The sequence below is a fragment of the Myodes glareolus genome, chromosome 6 (genome assembly GCF_982192425.1).
Source record: "Myodes glareolus chromosome 6, mMyoGla1.1, whole genome shotgun sequence".
In the NCBI taxonomy this organism is placed as follows: domain Eukaryota; kingdom Metazoa; phylum Chordata; class Mammalia; order Rodentia; family Cricetidae; genus Myodes; species Myodes glareolus.
The window spans coordinates 105,047,359-105,064,678 of NC_142031.1; the positions used below are offsets into that span (position 1 = coordinate 105,047,359).

At 42.4% G+C, this 17,320-nt stretch overlaps 1 protein-coding gene across 1 annotated transcript in view; it reads right to left on the reverse strand.

Moving 5' to 3' along the window:
- Nucleotides 1–17,320, reverse strand: part of Itprid1 (ITPR interacting domain containing 1) — a 136,616-nt gene that overhangs the window by 76,761 nt on the left and 42,535 nt on the right. Inside the window, exons 7-9 of the mRNA XM_048440129.3 lie at nucleotides 8,735–8,786; nucleotides 6,428–6,514; nucleotides 4,367–4,569 (exon numbers count right to left, since the gene is read on the reverse strand). Of these exons, the coding sequence (XP_048296086.3) occupies nucleotides 4,367–4,569; nucleotides 6,428–6,514; nucleotides 8,735–8,786 (342 nt within the window). The remainder of the gene's footprint in view (nucleotides 1–4,366; nucleotides 4,570–6,427; nucleotides 6,515–8,734; nucleotides 8,787–17,320) is intronic.

Here is a 17,320-nt window from a genome sequence, read left to right on the forward strand (position 1 = left end):
GAGCATAAACATAAATATTTGGAAGTTATTTTGCTCTCTGTATTCTATTTAAGCACCAAGACTGTGGGATGGTGCTACTCACATTTAACATAGTCCCTCTAGCACTTTTATAGTTGATCCCCTCTGGAAACATTACCCAGAAGTGTGTTTTACTGAGTTCTTGTTTCTCAGTATAGTCAAGTTAGCCCTCCCTTGTCAACTTGCTACCAACAAACACCTCCCATTAAATTAGAGCATCCCACTTCTGGCCTTTGAAAGACTCATAGATGACTCATGTAAAAATGCATCAATCCGTCTCCAAGAGTGTCTATACTCTTAACCAACAAGACAGCTCAAAAGTACATGTTCAAAGTTCCTCTGAAGAGTGGGGATATGTAAAATCAAAAGTAGGCTATATACTTCTGAAACATGATGGCCTAGAATAAATATTGCCCCTTCTAAATGGAGAGATGGAATCATACAAGAAAGGCATGAGATCCAAACAAGTTTGAAACCCAACAAGACAAACATTAAATCTGTGATTCCATGGCCACCATCCAGGGCACAGATAAACATTCTGTGAACTCCGATGAACTAGTGAAACCTGACTGCTCTGGCCTTATTATGCTCAGCCTATGCGACTCCTCTCTTCACCTTGCTCAGTCCATGGCAGATGTTCCATATTGCTGCAATCTCTAACTTCTGGGCTTTTCTTTCGCATCTTTGGCTCCCCTCTCATAGCTACATACAAACATTGTCCTCCCTGGAACTACGTTTAGGAAACATAACTGCAAATCGCCTGACAGTCCAGTCTTTACCTTGAAATATGAATGAAAGCATCATAACCCTTTGATTTTTTACATACTGCATACTTATAAACCAGCATCACGAGCTGGGTGTGGTGCTGTCCATCTTTAATTACAGCACATAGGAGGCAGAGGCAGGCAGATCTCTATGCACTTGAGGTCGGTTTGATCTGCACAGGGAGTTCTAGGACAGCCAGAGCTACATAGTGAGACCGTGTCTCAAAACAAACAAACATGCAAGCAAAAACCCAGCATCACATTGATGATGATAAGGTCTACTGCTATCAAGCAGAATCTAGATCCTCTTGAGCTATGAGCACAGCAACCTACGAGTGCCCAGATAACTTTCCTAAGTAGTTTTGTGTGAGCACAGCACCCTAAACTGTTCTTATCTTTAAAATTAATTCAAACATTTCCATTGAGCCTGTGATTAATGAGTTCTCAAAAAATTTCATTTGGATTTTTGGTATGTGTCTGCGTGTGGTGTAAGAGTCTTTATATGCACGTTCTCATGTGTGTGGATGTGTATGAAGGTGAATGTACACATGAGTTTGTGTGAATGTGGTAGTCCATTGTTGATGTAAGATGTCTGGATCACTTAAGACACTAATGTAGGGTCTTTTTCTGAAGCTGGAACTGCAGCTGTGGGCCAATTTTTAAGACGCCTTTTATATGTATTTTCTATTATTTTGAGCAAAGTACTTGGTTTCTTCTAATGACCTCAGCTGTCTCAGCAGCCATGATCTCCACTCCAGCTTTCCATGGTTTTCTGGGCAAACTAACTTTTCAAATATTTCCCATTAACATTTTGCTCAGTTTTTTGTTATAAATTTTGCTAGAAACAAGTAACAATAACCACACTTCAGCATCACACCAGTCTGCTTTGAAATTTCTTCTACCATGCTAATTAGTCCATCATTGTTAAATTCAGTCTTTCTTTAAATCTCTTGGAACAAGGTATTTAAAAGTTTTGCCATACTATCACAGAAATGGCCTCCAGACTGTTCCTAGTTCTCAGCGAGGAATACTTCTTAGCCCTCACAAGCTCTACCCTCAGTGTTTTCTGTTTGTTTGTTTGTTTTTGTTTTTTGAGATAGGTTTTCTCTGTAGTTTTGAAGCCTGTCCTAGAACTAGCTGTTTAGACGAGGTTGGCCTTGAACCCACAGAGATCCGCCTGCTTCTGCCTCCCTAGTGCTGTGGTTAAAGACGTGCACCTCTGCTGCCTGGCTACTGTTTGCCTTCTCTCAGCACTTTGGTCTTTTGAACTCCCTCTGTAATCATCCATTAATGTTGTTGATAGCATCAGTCTGGGGCTTCTCCAGTCCATGTACTTAACTTCTGCCAATATTGCTCACAAGCCACTTCCAAAATCTTTTGAGTAATTTTGCCAAATAAGCTCATAGCAAAGACCCCACTTCTCTACTACCAACTTTCTGTATCATTAGGACATCATTTTAAGCTGCAACCAAATAGCTCAGAGGGAAAACTTAAAGTAATTACTTATGCTGGCCGTGGTTTCCATTCACAATGACCAGGTAGAGCAGAGTGTCTTGGCTCTATACATAGGATAGGGGTGCCTGTCCTTCTTCTCTTCGTTTCTCTTTATTTCATGATGGACTCCTGCCTAGGAAATGGGATGTTCCCAGAAGATCTTTCTCCCTTACTTACTTCTCTCTTTGAATTCCACAGCACACTAGAGATGTGCTTTAGTAATCCGGGGCAAGTTGACAGTGAAGATACGCCATCACAGATGCTCTTCTCCATTTTGCTGTCTGGACCCCACAGCAAACTACTGAACCTTCCCTGAGCATAGTCTCTGCTCATCCATTGTTTATTTCTTTGTTTTTCTGTTTTGTTTTGTTTTGCCATCTGCAGGAGAAACTATTGGCTACTCATTGTACTGTTTCAAAAGACCTCATGGATTTTTCACAGAGTGCAGTGAAATGCTTTCAAGTTCTTTAGAGGAATTTTTGTTTTTGTTTTTTGATATTTCCAGATAATTCTGATTTCATTTTTCCCCTGTCTTAACATTGTATGAACTATCATGTCTTTTATGAGCTTGGGAACATAATTGATTTTATGATTGCTTTCTATCCAGCTCATAACAAGTTTTATGCTTAGACTAAGACAAAACCTACCAATTTCATCAGTTCAGTCACATGGGAGAACATCAGTCTGGAGCAGGTTTGAGTATTCTGTGTTGGCCTGGGGGCAGGTTAAATAACAGATTCTTACCCTGGGTTTGAATCTTCTGCATTCACTTGGAATGAGGCACTCATCAATTCTGTCTTGAGCAGCCAACTAACTTAGTTCTTTCTTATTTTACATTTGGCTTTCTTGAAATTAGTACTTTTGTTATTGTGTAGGAGAAAGTGAGGCAGCTATGCTAGGACCAAAGGCCCACACTTGATCCTCTATAACCAATGTTTCGGTTTCATTTGTGAAATTCTCACCTTATAGATGAGCTGAAACACTACATAAATACTATTAAGGCTGGCTATTTTCTAGAAATAGAAAATTGATTAAAGAAATTCCATTTCTGGAAGGAGGGGAAACCATAGTAATTCATTCTAAATTAAAAAGAATATATCATAATATCTTCAGGATTACATAGTCTTAAAAAACTCACTGCTGAGATTTTGAGAACCATTTCATATACAGAGAGAAAGAGAGATAGATATATGGATAGATAGATAGATAGATAGATAGGAAGAAGAAAGAGGAAGAGGGAGAGGAGGAAGGAGAAGGAAGAAGAAGAAGAGAAAATAAACTGAGAAATCCAAGAGAAGTTTCTTTTTTCGATAATTGAGAACATAATTCTTCTTCACTGACTTCCCTTCAGGTGAATTTAGAAGAACTTATGTCAGAATCAGAACATTGCGATTTCCCCATTTAAATTTTCTCAAACTCTGTCATGTGTTCCACAGAAGTGTCCCTTGCTGCCCCAAGTGGAGTTGCAGATTTAAATGAGTTTAAACATACTATCCACCTTCCCTCTAGGAGCCTGAGGACTGTCCATCAACCCAGGTAAATAAACTGTTGAGCTACAAGTTTTCTTTCTTCTAACTTATTTGTAAATGGGCACCTTCTCCAAGAGGATCTGCTGAACTACCTTAGAGAAAATTATTCCACTGACCATGGGATTGGGAAACATGCCAAGCACACACTGTCTATAAGGACTAAGTATAGGTAAACCACACATCGGTCAGATATGACAAGTGAGTAGCTATCACCTGCATCTTAAGGCATAGACAGTAGAAGTCTCAGCAGCCACTAGTGGAGGAAAAGATTCACTTAAGGCTTCACAGTGAGCCGCCTGATCTGTCTCTTTGCATGTGGTTGGATTGCTAGTGAGAGTGTGTCACCTTTGGGTTTACACAAGATTTCACATTCCACTGCCTTGGAGTTTGTGACTTGTTTTGGCCAACGACCATCTGCATAGACCTGCGTTGAGTATACTTTCCCCTTCCCATCCTTTCCCTGTTCACATACAACCAGCAAACCTATCCTGTAAAATCCTGTGGCTTTCCCCAGTACTCCATGCCAGGGACTGAGATGCAGTGCCACGGGCTCCTACTTACCATACAAGTCAGGATTCTCGAAGTCCATCCTCTGCTTCTGTGCTTCAAGAAAAACACGGATGTTGATCCCTCTGGCTGCTGAGCTGTACCCAAGGAATCTTGCTGGGATTTGTGTGCAGATATCTGGCTCATCAGCACCAAAGCCCAGATCCAAGAGAATCTCCACTGGGTCTTTTTCCCAAAATTCCAACCATTCAGGAATGCTGAGATTAAAAAAAAATAAGAATATCTTTATCTATAAGATAGATCCGTAAGTCATTTTTTTTTCTACTCACTCAATCTTCCAGAATTTGGGTGAAGGAGGATCTTGAACAGACAAACAGAAGGTAAGTTCGCTAGAACTCACACTGCTTACTTAAAGGACAGTTGGTCACCCCACCCAGGGACACTTGCCTGTGCTTTACAAACAAAACCGTGAGTTTATCCATCTGGCTTTCCTTTACCACTGGGCAAATAGTAAATGGGACAGGGCAGGAAGACTAAGGAGTGGAAGTCATACATTGGCAATCACCTCAAAACAATAGCTGATGACCAAAGAGCAAACAGAAACCGGCAACAAACAAACAAACAAACAAACAAAAACTGGGCATGGAAAATCCTAGAAGAATATTTTTTGAAGCATCCGTCTAGGACATCCTTAGCTACACAAATCTGTCAAGGATATTACTGAATGCACACTATAGGGTCATTGTTTCCAAATAATGCCTTAAAGCCTCTAGGCAGGATTAGAATAGGCTGTGGTGTTTGTTGTTTGTTTGCTAGTATTTTGTTTTGACTTGGCTGAGAAAAAAAGAAATTCTTTTGTCAAAATGTTCTAGTCTGTATTGGCACAGAAATTCAGAGTCAATTATCTAGGAATTTTATGTATACCAACTCACTTCTCCCTAAGAACATTCTGGTGTTTGAACTTCATGTACCATGGACTCCATGGGAACGGGAATCCCTCACAAAGTTTCAGCAGGTTTTCCTGCTTCTTCAGGGAGGTCTGTATTTCCCAAGCTACTCTTAGGAGTTTATTGAGACGCTGCAGATCGTTTTCTCACCGGAGTTTCAATCTCCTTAGTTTCATGGGTCTTCCCTGACACCACCAGTATCATTTCCTAATTTCTGATGGCACTTTCAGATTTGCTGGTTGGCCTTCTTGCCCAATCAAGAAAGAAAAGCCAAGCTAGGAACCCTCATTGAGGGGGTCTAAACGGCTTGACTGGGTTACCTTAATCATTAAAATGATCTGGAAAGCTGCGGTGACAGCCAGTCATTGTATGCCATGGACAAATTGGTGCAAAGAAGATCCAAATGAGAAATTAGTTTGAAGAGAATCCTAAATTTCACATGAAATTTTAATTCATTATCTATTGATCCCACTGCATAAATCTTTATTCAGTCCATTTTTACCAATCTTGTTTGAACCTCTGTGGTGTTGTAAGTTCTAAGTCTAGGTATCTATGACACACAGTTAGCAAGGGACTGACTTCCAAAGGGTACAGTGTCATGGCCACCAAGATGATTATTGGTTGACTTGTCATTAAACATTGGATCATTATGAAAATATCATTATTTGTAACATCTTTAATTGCACAAGAAATAAACAAAATGAATTCACCTTTTGTAAAGGAAAATAATGCATATAAATCTTTGTCCTTAGTCCTTACCTTCATTCCACTAAATCTATAAATTTATTTTTCTCTTTGGGTGTATACACATTTTGTAAATTTTACCTGCCTGGCTTGCTTTTTGGCAGCTTGTGGTTTTTCCTTAAAATATGACAGTGATCGTTCTAACAGGTCGAGCTGCAGTCTGTAAACGTCTTCCTTGTTTTGTCAATGAGTGAATGAAATTCCAGCAAGTGCATGGCCTAATCATTCATTGGGTATTTCCTTGTGATACATACTTAACCTTTTTCCAATTGCAACGCTTATTTTAATATGCTCTTGAAAACCAGATTTGGAAATTCTTTGTTCACCCTCTCATCCACTCATTCAACCAGTATCTCTCACGTACAGATCTATAATTTCACAAAGCCAATTGTTGAGAAGAATCAACTAGACGAAGGGCACATACCTTTGTGGTACACCTGTGGTGGAATAGCAAGAGTTGAAGCTAGTCCCTCTAGACAGGGTTGGTGTCTCTGAGAACTGGTGCAGAGATCTAGAAGGGAAGGGGAGCAAAGATGAGTCACATTAACCCAGATTCTCCCCGGAGACCCTTGAGATGATTTCCCTTCCGGGGCAAGCATTTGTGTTTCCTCTGGCTTCTAATAAGCCTGCAGTGACCATGCCTTTGAAGAAGGCGGTGTGTGCAGCAGAGGGCTTCTTTTCCTTGTTATAGCAGGTGTGAAAATTTAAGCGTTAGGTGCCTGCGAGTGCTTATTAGAAAGGTGGCAGAATATCTCACTCTTGACAGATGGCAAATCATTGGGGGACCTTTCGGGAACACAGCTTTGCTAGGCTCCAACTAGAGGGAAGAAGTTAATATTATGGGATGAAAGACATGAAGCAAAGGATCTGGAGGTACTTCACATAATTTCTCACAATGAAGAATGATGTCATCCTTCATGGCTAGCAATCTCTGGCCTGTGTCCCCAGAGCTCCTATGGCCAACCATAGGCAATAGCAATGAAGTCCCTTATTATGTAAAACAATGAGAATCACCATATCTGATACTCCTGTATTGTAAAACATTTTAAAGCATTTCCAAAGAAAATTGAACTGTATTACAATATGATCCTGTTTTATGTAGCTCAGGTATATCGTGGATCATATTAGACAGTTGGCATACAATTAAAGTTTATCAAACAACACTCTGCAGATGTCAATGTTCCCAAAGAGACTAGGTTACTAAACCTGAGTTGTTAAATTTGTTTTAGTCCTGTCCACACTGAGTAAGAACATCTGGACCCTGCCTCTCTGTTTAATTGTTTTCCTTTTCACTAAAGATGAGAAAGAACATGTTCCTGAATAATAAGAATCTAGTTTTAAACAACCATAGAGCTTGAGGAAAGGGGGAAATATATCCGTTTATTTATTGCCTTGTGCACCAGTTAGTTGTTTTTTTTGTTGTTGTTGTTGTTGTTTCTGTTTTGTTCATTTATTTTTAACTTGCCACACAAACAACTTGTGAAAAGGGAACCTCAACTGGGAAATTGCCTCCATTACATTGACCTGCGGGAATATCTGCAGGGCATTTTCTTGGTGGAGGAAAACCCAGTCTACTGTGGATGGACTCATCCATAGGTAGGTGGGGCTGGGTTGCATAAGGAAGTTAGCTGAGCAAGCCACATTATTCCATGGTCTCTGTTTCAGTTCCTGACTCCAGGTTCCTGCCTTGAGTTCCTGCCCTGGCTTCCCTCAGTGAAGGACTACATCCTGTAAGCCAGATAAACCCTCTCCTCCTTTAGGTTCTTTTGATCAGTTTCTTTTTCACAACATCGGAGAGTCAGACTGCCACTCCTCATCACTCTTTCTATCTTTGAATTTCAGTTTGCTTTTTGAATTTGAGGGATACATCCATTTTGTTCAGTTGAGCAGGACCGGCCTTAGGTCCAGAAGAACCCATAAGTGCTTGTTGGTTTGATCCATCCTGTGGGCATGAGCTTGCCCGTGAACCCAGATCTTAATCTCCTCTTTGAATTCCCTGGGAGATTTTGTTGGTGCTTTATAAATAATGTGACCGCATCAGATTGAAACAACTGAGCACCGAAAGGAGGACCAACTGTGGAATGTGTGCACATCAGCACTGCACATTTAGTTTTCTGGAACAGTTCTGAAAGTCCAAGAATGACCCAAGAGCAGGAAGCAGTTCCCTGCCTCAAAGAGCTCAGCGCTAGCATTTTTTAAACTATACTGTGCCTTAGAATTGTCTGGAGGGTTTGCAAAGCACAGCTCTGAACCCACCTAAGGTTTCAGTTTAGTAAGTCTGAGGAGGGCTTTTAGACTCAGTGTCATGGAGTTGCACAGGAGAGCACACCCTGTAATCTATCCTCTCCGCCATTAGAGACACACAGCTTCTCGTCAACATCGAAACAGTCGGTAGATAGTATGCTGAGTAACATCACTAGCCAGACACAGACGTGAGTACACCTTCTAAACTGATGCATTGCTGTCGAATACATTTCTGCAGGCTATAACTAAGTTTCATAGCAGGTCAGCATTTGTCGGTGTAGCCTCTCACGCCTTAATGATATTCACGGCGCCTCTAATTCTGCAAAGACTATCGAAAATGCTCTAATCATGGTGTCTAAGAGAGGGACATTTCATGAGACCCCAAGAACTATAGAACTATTAAGAAGAAATCATTAGCTTTGTTTCTACCTCATTTAAGGATGTAGATGTAAAATTTCTGAGTGAAATGGCCAACTCTGCTACCTACCTCATGTAGTCCTTCACGGTCATTTGTACCATCCCTTGTTCGTGCAAGGAAGCTGCAATCACACAAAGAAAGATAGGGGTAAATATGACTGTCATCCGTGTCTGAATAATTATTCCTCACCTGCAGGTGAGCCACTGTGGGAATGGGTTCCTATGCCCATGTCTGCTGCCTGGCGCTGTGTCTTTACAAGGAACAGAGATACAGTGCCCCAAATGCTAAGTGGTGTGAGAGGGAACGAGACCCAGTGTGGGGAGTGGGGTGGTGGGGTCAGCAGCAAACAGGAAACCTAGCAAAGGTTTCATGGAAAAAAGACATTTGGATTTGGAAGTGTGGTTAGAATTTCCTGGATAAAGGGGGAGCGTTGTTAAAGATAATCAGAGTAGTATCTGTGTAGGCGTGAAGGACCATTCTAGGGCCATTTTCACAGGATCATTAGCATCTGGAGGAGCTCTGTGGAGATCATAGATAGAAGGGCAAGGCCAAGGGCAGGCTGCCTTGCATTAAATATTCAGCAGGTGCCAAGCTCCACCATTCATTTGTGTTTTCTAGTCCTTTCAATAACCTTCCAGTTTAGGTTCTATCCTTGTTTTTCAACAGAAGTCATGGACATTAGCCATGAGTTCATGACCACACAGTCAAGTGTAGCAAAGTTAAATTAATCCTACTTTTATTATTGATTGCCACAATAGTTGTTTATTTTGCACTTTGTGTGAAGGGCTTTGATCAATCTGCCATTTCAATTTCATTCATTAGTTTTTAGATTTATTTAAATTGTTCTATGTGCATGTTTGCCTGCATATAGATATGTGCAAGGCATTCGAGGAGTCCAGAAGAGAGCATCGGATGTCCCGGAACCAGAGTGGTGTATGGTTTGAGGCCACCATGTGGGTGATGGGATCGGAACTCAGACCACCCAGAAAAATCGCAGCAAATGTCCTTAACTGCAAAGTCACCTCTCCAGCCCTTATACAATCTTCTATGTTCTCATAGTAAGTCCTCAAAATGGGGCTTATTATTTCACACTTAAGGTGGGAAGAAAGGAGACAGCATAGTTACATAAACTTTGCATGGCCAGTAAAATGTCACAGCTTATTTTGGTTTGCTGCTGTTATTGTTTCCTTTCTTTTCCAAACACCACACTGCCAACAGAATGTCCCACAGGACGCCAAAAAGCCGGATTTACATATATGCATCAGGATAGGAAAATCCATTGTTTTGAGCAAAACACCGTGCATGATAAAGATGGTGCTGAGGATTCAGGTGCCTGGTAGCTGTAAGAAGGAGGATGGCCGAAGCAAAATAACTGTTGGACATCATAGGGGGACAGCTAGAGGCCACTGCAATGTTCAGACTGTCACTTGCCAACAACATCTGCAAACAGAAATATTCAGATCATGGGCAAAACCCCTTGTTGTTCTGTTAGGTGACATGTATAAACTTAGGTGTTGCATCTGTACTGTGAGAAAGTAAAGCTTTTCTCTTAAGGTCAAGATTTGAATGTGAAAACCTGACTGAGGGAAGCACAGGGAAGAATGTTGGATGTTCTAAAGGGCTTTACTTTGGAGCCAGGATTGCTCTAGGTAGTGAGTCACTGGGTGACGTCAAGGTTTCTAGGAACTTGACTGTGAATTTCAAGTTTGGAGACTGAAGATAAGAATAATTATATGCTTCAGCAAATGATCCTGGCATACCTGGATGTCAGCACGTAGAAGAATGCAAATAGGTCCATATCAGTCCCCAGGCACAGAACTCAAGCCCAGGAATATCAAAGATAGATACACTGATCCTGAAAGAAGAGGAAGTGGGGAATAACCCAGGAGATGCTGGCACAGGAGACAACTTCCTGAACAGAGCTCAGATAGCACAGGCACTAAGAACAAGAATCAGTAAATGGGACCTCGTGAGACGGAAAAGCCGTGCTAAGGCAAAGGACAAGGTCACTAGCACAAAACTTCAGACCAAAAAAGCCATTGGGTGTGGAGAGATCAGTGGGATGTTCTGTGATCTGGGGGAGCTTGGAAGATAAGAATGTGCAGAGTAGTGCCCAGCGGAAATGCCTGGCTTGGGAAATTTCAGAGGGATATCTGGAGAAGTTGTCTGGGCCCTTTGCTGTTTTGAATTAAGATTCCGTTGTTCTGGTCAGCTGGGACTGAAGAGTCAGTTGTGATTAAAGAGGCCAGGACCACTGAAGTGAAACCTTGTGTTACTGGGACAATCGATGCTGGTCAGTCGGAGCTAAGAAATGAGTGGTGATTAAGAAGAGACCAGCATTGCTGAGGTGCAATCTTCTGAGAAGTGCTTTGTGAGAGTACAGAGAAGCTGTGTTCAGGAAGCACTAAGTCTGAACCTCGTGTTGGCAGACTGGATTGGGAAGATGTAAAAGTTACCCAGGTGGTACTGGTTTTGAAGGCATGAAGGGGTTTTGTAGAGAAGTTGAAGCTTGACACAGTGAAAGGCAAGGGCAGGCCATTGATGAAGGTAAAGCCTCAGTGCTAACTGAAGGCCCAGTAGTGAAGGGGTCATACAGAGAAATTGAAGCTTATCATTATGAGAAGAGCCGATGGGGCTATTGGTGAAAGTGCAGCCCAGTTGTCGCAAGGGACCCCAGTGGTTTAGTAGATGCCACTATCACGGGATGATCATCAAGGTAAGTAGTCACTGTGGAGTGCAGCCCACCTGAGCCTAGAAGACAAGCTGTTTGTACTTCAGAGAGCAGAGCCAGAGAAGTAACCCAAGTCCTTTAAAAGAATACAAAAGATCGTGAGTAGATCCCAGACATTGGGTGGCTGGAATTTGGTTTTGCTTTGCTTTGATTGTGACTATGCCCCAATTTTTTTTTCCTCTTGAAGTAAGAAAGAATTTTACTGGAGCCCACAGTTGAGAGATTTTGAATTTTAAAAGACTTTGGGTTTTAAAAGGGATTGTCTATTTTAAAGAGACTGAAGTTTTAATGCGTTTGAATTTGTAAAGGCTATGGGACTTAAAAGTTATTTATATTTTTAATGTGAGATCTTGGGGCTGACAGAGAAAGGAAGGGTTGTGGATTAATAGTGATGGGTTTGTGTGTCAAGTTGACAAGGGTTCTGTTGTGCTGACTGGCTTTATGTATCAATCTGACACACTCTAGAGTCATCAGAGAGGAAGAAGCTTCAGTTGAAGAAATGCCTCCATAGGGTCCAGCTATAAAACATGCTCTCAACTGGTGATCAATGAGGAGGGCCCAGCCCATGGTGGGTGGTACCAACCCTGGGCTGATGGTCCTGGGTTCTATAAGAAAGCAGGCAGAGCAACTTTGGGAATGAAGCCAGTAAGCAGCACCCCTTTATGGCCTCTGCATCAGCTCCTGTGTCAAGTTCCTACCCCGTTTGAGCTCCTGTCCTGACTTCCCTCAGCAATAAACAACAATGCTGAAATGTAAGTCTAATAAACCCTTTCCTTTCCAACTTTTGGTTTTGTCATAATGTTTCATAGAAACCCTAACTAAGACAAGTTCTAAAGAGAATTCTCAACAGAGGGCTCTCAAATGGCTGAGAAACACTTCAAAGAAGTGTTCAACATCCTTAACCATCAGGAAAATGCAAATCAAAATGACCTTGAGGTTCCATCTTACACCTGTCAGAATGGCTAAGATGAAAAACACAAATGGCAGCCCATGCTGGTGAGAATGTAGAGCACGGGGAACGCTCCTCCTCTGCTAGTAGAAGTGCAAACTTGTACAACCACTTTCGAAATCAATATGGTAGCTCCTCAGAAATACCACTATACCACTCTTGGGCTTATAACCAAAGAACACTACATCCTACCAGAAGGATGTAGGGACCTAAATGTCCCTCAGTTGAAGAATGGATAAAAAATTGTGGGATGTTTACACAGTGGATTATTATCCAGCTGTTAAAAAATGTGTCATGAAAGCTGTAGGCAAATGAATGGCAATAGGAAAGCTCTGAGGTAACCCAGACCCAGAAAGACAAACCTGGTATGTGCTCACTTATAGGTGGACAATAGCTGATAAGTAAAGAATAATCATGCTGCAATCTACAGACCTAGAGAGGTTAAGTAGCAAAGAGAGCTCAAAGGGGTACAAATGAATCTCCGTGGGAAAAGGAAATAGAACAGATTTTGTGGGTGGGTAGGGTATGGATGGAAATGGGAACAGGAGGGAACAGGCAGAGGGTGATAGGGGGGAGGGAGAAAGTACTGGGAGAGACGACTAGAACTAGAGGGCCTTTGGGAGGCTGTGTAGAAACCCAGTGCAGTAGAAACTCCCTAGAATGTACAAAACTGACCCAAGCAAAGCCTCCTAGTAATGGGGGTTATGGAGTCCAAATTGGCCATCCTCTATAACCAGGCAAGGTCCCAGTAGTGGGACCGGGGTATCAACTCAGCTATAAAGCCTTCGACCTACAATCTGCCCTTTCTGCAAGATATGCTGGTGTAAGGGTAGAGCATAGCTTTCGGGAGTGGCCAACCAATGACTGATCCAGCCTGAGATCCAAACCAAAGAGGGAGGTCATGCCTGATACTGCCTCGATGGCAGGAACTACAGGCAGGACAGCTCAGAGAGCCGGGAAAGAACCAAACATGACTGGAAAAAAAGTCAATGAAATGATTCCTAATGATATTCTACTATACTCATAGATCAGTGCCTAGTCCAGTTGTCATCAGAGAAGCATCACTCAGCAATTTATGGGAGCGGATGCAGAGATCCACAGATAAACACTAGGCAGAGTTGGGGGAACCTGGCAGAAGAGTGGGAAGAAGGATTATAGGAGCCAGAGGGTTTGAGTGCACCATGAGATCATGGCCCACAGAATCAACTAAGCACACAGGGGCTCACAGGGACAGAAGCGACAAATGCGAGCCCTGTATGGGTCTTAACTGGCTCCTCTACATATTCCTTATCATTGTGTTGCTTGGTGTTCTTGTGGAGCTTTCAAAAGTGGGTGTGTGTCTCTGACTCTTTTGCCTGTTCTTGGGACCCTTTTCCTTCTACTGGGTTGCCTCATTGCTCCTCGATGTGAGAGCTTATGTCCAGTCTTATTGTAACTTGTTAGGCCGTAGTAGGTGGGTATCCCGGGCAGTCCTGCTCTTTTGTTTCTAAACTGTGGGGAGGAATGGAGAAAGAAGAAACTGAGGACAGGACATCATAAATGAGAGAGACAAAAGGAGTACTCATGTTACTATTATTATTGCTGCTGTTGCTTTTAAGACAGGGTCTCCCTGTATACTCCAGGTTGGACTTGGAGTCAGGTTCCTCCTACCTCACAAACTCTCCAGTGCTGGGATTCCAGGTACATAGAGTTGTACTTGTTTAAGAAATGAATGTCCATACTTAAAAGAAGATTTTAAAGGCATAGCTATCCTGCTAAGTGATCTAGAAAGAAAAAGACTACAAGTATATAATTGAAATGTGAGTATATAGATGATTTTGCTTGTTTGTTTGTTTGCTTGTTTGTTTATTTGTTGCAGGGTCTCACTGTGTAGCACTGGCTGTCCTGGAACTTACTTTATAAACTGGGATGGGCTCAAACTCACAGAAACCCATTCAAGTCTCCCTCCCAAGTTCTAGGGTTAAAGGTATGTGTTACCATGCACAGCTTAAATAGGCGAGTTTTTATTTTATAATAAAATTTATTTATAATAAAATTGCATAATAGTTTATGCAAACCAAGCATTCACTATTACTCTATAAAGAGTCAGTGAGAGGAAGAATACATAGAATGTACAGCAAACCAAGTGTAAGGTAGGTTGGCGAATAAAAATCTATTTGAAAGGATATGGCACAGCCTGATGCTAGGCATGGGTCCTGTCCGTTCTCTCAACCCTGTTCCCATGACAGTCATCACCAATCAATCAGGTCAGTTTTTCTCTGAGCCTAGACAGACTTTCTGAGTCTTTATCTAGTGGATTTTCACGTGAGGTGAATGACATTTGTTATAAAGTTAATGGGTAACTTTTTAAGGAATCTAATATTTGATCTTATGAAATCAATAACTTGACTAAAATTCATCATTACAGAGTATTCTAGGGAATTACAGAGAATTCTAGCATAGCTGTTCTCTTGCTATGCTGAGACACCCAGTGAACCGGAGTTTGTAAACAGTCGTCCGGTTGGTACTGATCCCTCACCTAGACAGGCATTAATCCACAGAGGCACAGGCACTCACTTCACATAACTCAGTCTTGGAGCGTCTCAAGATCGCAACATAACAGACAGTCAAGTGACATAGCTCATGAAAGAAAGCTGATTTGCCACCTTATTAATCACATCATAAAACAAACACAGCACACATTCTCGGCAATTCCGTGAAGATGTGATGTCAGGGTGAGTTAAGCGACAAGCTGCTGCCAAATGGAAGGTAAAATGAATTCTGTTTAACATTTTAAGCAAACTTCCCTACGATTTTCTTCCCTCTTTCTATCAGGATGTCCTCCGTTATGACTTCTCAAGCCACTGAGTGAATGCCTGTGCTCTGCTGGACCAGCTTGTCAGGGGAGCTCTGGATTCTTTCTGTGCAGCTCTCCCCACAGGAGAGCTCTCTGGTTCTGGGGCATTTTGTGTGCTTTGTCCTGTGGCTGCTCCTGTGCAGCCTTGGCCTTTTCTAATTGTCTGTTCTGGGCTTCCTAGAACATGTGAATGAGCATGTATCCAGGTAGGGATTTGGCACTGTGGCCACAGTGAATTGCTCAAACTATCAGAGAGCAAATGATCCATTTTCTGATATTGATAAGAAGAATTAACTTGGTCTTGCTACATTTTAAAACACCATAGCCCTTCAGAAAATTCAGCCACCCAGAAAACTCTGCTTACTGGACTCTGGATCCTCATGCTCTGGACTTCATGAAATTTCAGTGGCCACACAGCCCTAGTAGCCGCACTCCAGAGAAAACATCCCTCTACCTGACTCTATAGTTAGGAGCAAGCTGGTTGCCAGGATACAAAGGGCAGCAAGCAGGGGAAAAGGGGTTGCTGAAGGTAGTAAATGTTCTATGGAATGTCATGTGAGCCAGGCTTGCTCACAGTGGGGGAGCGTGTAATCTCCTGGTTCACATGGCAACCTTACACCATCAGCACCAGTGTGGGGGAAGAGCTTCCCTATCTTCCAGCACTCAGCCACATCCTTTGAAGCTCAGCATTATTACCAACTGCATCCTTCAAAGTTTAGCATCAGCAACAGGTAAGAGACAGCTGCCCAATCACCTCAATCCCATCATCGTGGATACACACACTACTGAGGGCTTTTCTGGACTCCTGAGACTTTTCTGGATAGTTCTGGAAATGACACAGAAGTCTAGCTTGGCCACTGCATTCAGACACGCAACACTCTGCTACCAAGGAACCAGATATGTCTTTTAAAGATAAGCCTTATTTTAAAAAGCTATAAAATTATTATAATTAATTAGTCTCACTGGTTGATTTCTATTATATCTTCCCGATCTCCCTCAGTCCTGGGAGGCCAAGTGCTGGTATTGTAGTGTTTCTGTGTATTGACGTCTTCAATATGAAGAAGCAGCAGCTGGCCCTCTAGCGGGTGGACCCAGTTGTGGAGAGTCTTTCAGAAGGCAATGTGAAACCATTACTCCCACCCACATTTTTCTGACTTTATGGTAAGCTTCCTGGAGGTCAAAGTTGGACTTGTCAAGGTCAGGGCTTCTCTGGTCTGTTTCCAAGATAAACCTGAAGAAGAGGCGCAAGCTAGTGGCCCACAGTGTGCCAGGACTCACAGGGATTGGAATTCCAAGACTTTCCTTAAAACTTGGAAGCGAGAGCAGAACAGGCCCAGGTGTCTTCGGGGTAGCAATCTGTTGAAGGCAGCCTACACTCCAATTTTCTAGTCTCTATGCCGCCTGCTTCATTAGCGACTATCTATCTGCCCAACTCCTTCAAGCATTTGCTGCCTCTGATCAGAGCAAGAATCTGAAGCACAGGGAACATCATAACAGGAAGGGAAAGTTTCCCCTGTTACCCCAGACGTCCTGAAGCTTCTGTAGGCATCAGGCTTAAGGCTGTGTGCGCAGGAGGCAGAACTGGTGAACACACCTGCAGCTATGACGTAATGCAGCGCCCTGCTAGCTGGGCACCTTCAGGCCCACACTCCATCTCTTTCTGGCTTTGATTCTTCCTCTACCATTTCCCCCTTCCAGTATCCCTTCTTAGATTTTTAATGCTGGTTGAAATTATTTGGTGAAGGTGAAGCAAAGGTCAGCAAATTCCTATTAGCCACAAGTTTCCCGAGCGCTGGTTTCAGGGGGACGCTAAAGTGAGAACAAAAGTCCCCGCTCTGCTGCTTTCATTCCCTTCTGTGGTTAAAATTCCCAGTCTGCTTCCTTCTAGATATAATCTCCAGCCACCCTCCCTACTGTTAGGTGGACTTGTGCCATCTGAAGCAGCAGATACCGCACTTAACCCTGCACAATGTATTACTGGAGAAGATGCAGTCAGATATGCAGAAGGCACTAATTAGCACCTTTGTTGGCTTAGAATGCATTTTTTATTTTGGTTTTCCTAAGCATTTCTGACTGATTCATGGAAGACATTTGGTTCTTTGGAATATCGTCCAATAGACTAATCAAATTACAGTTCTG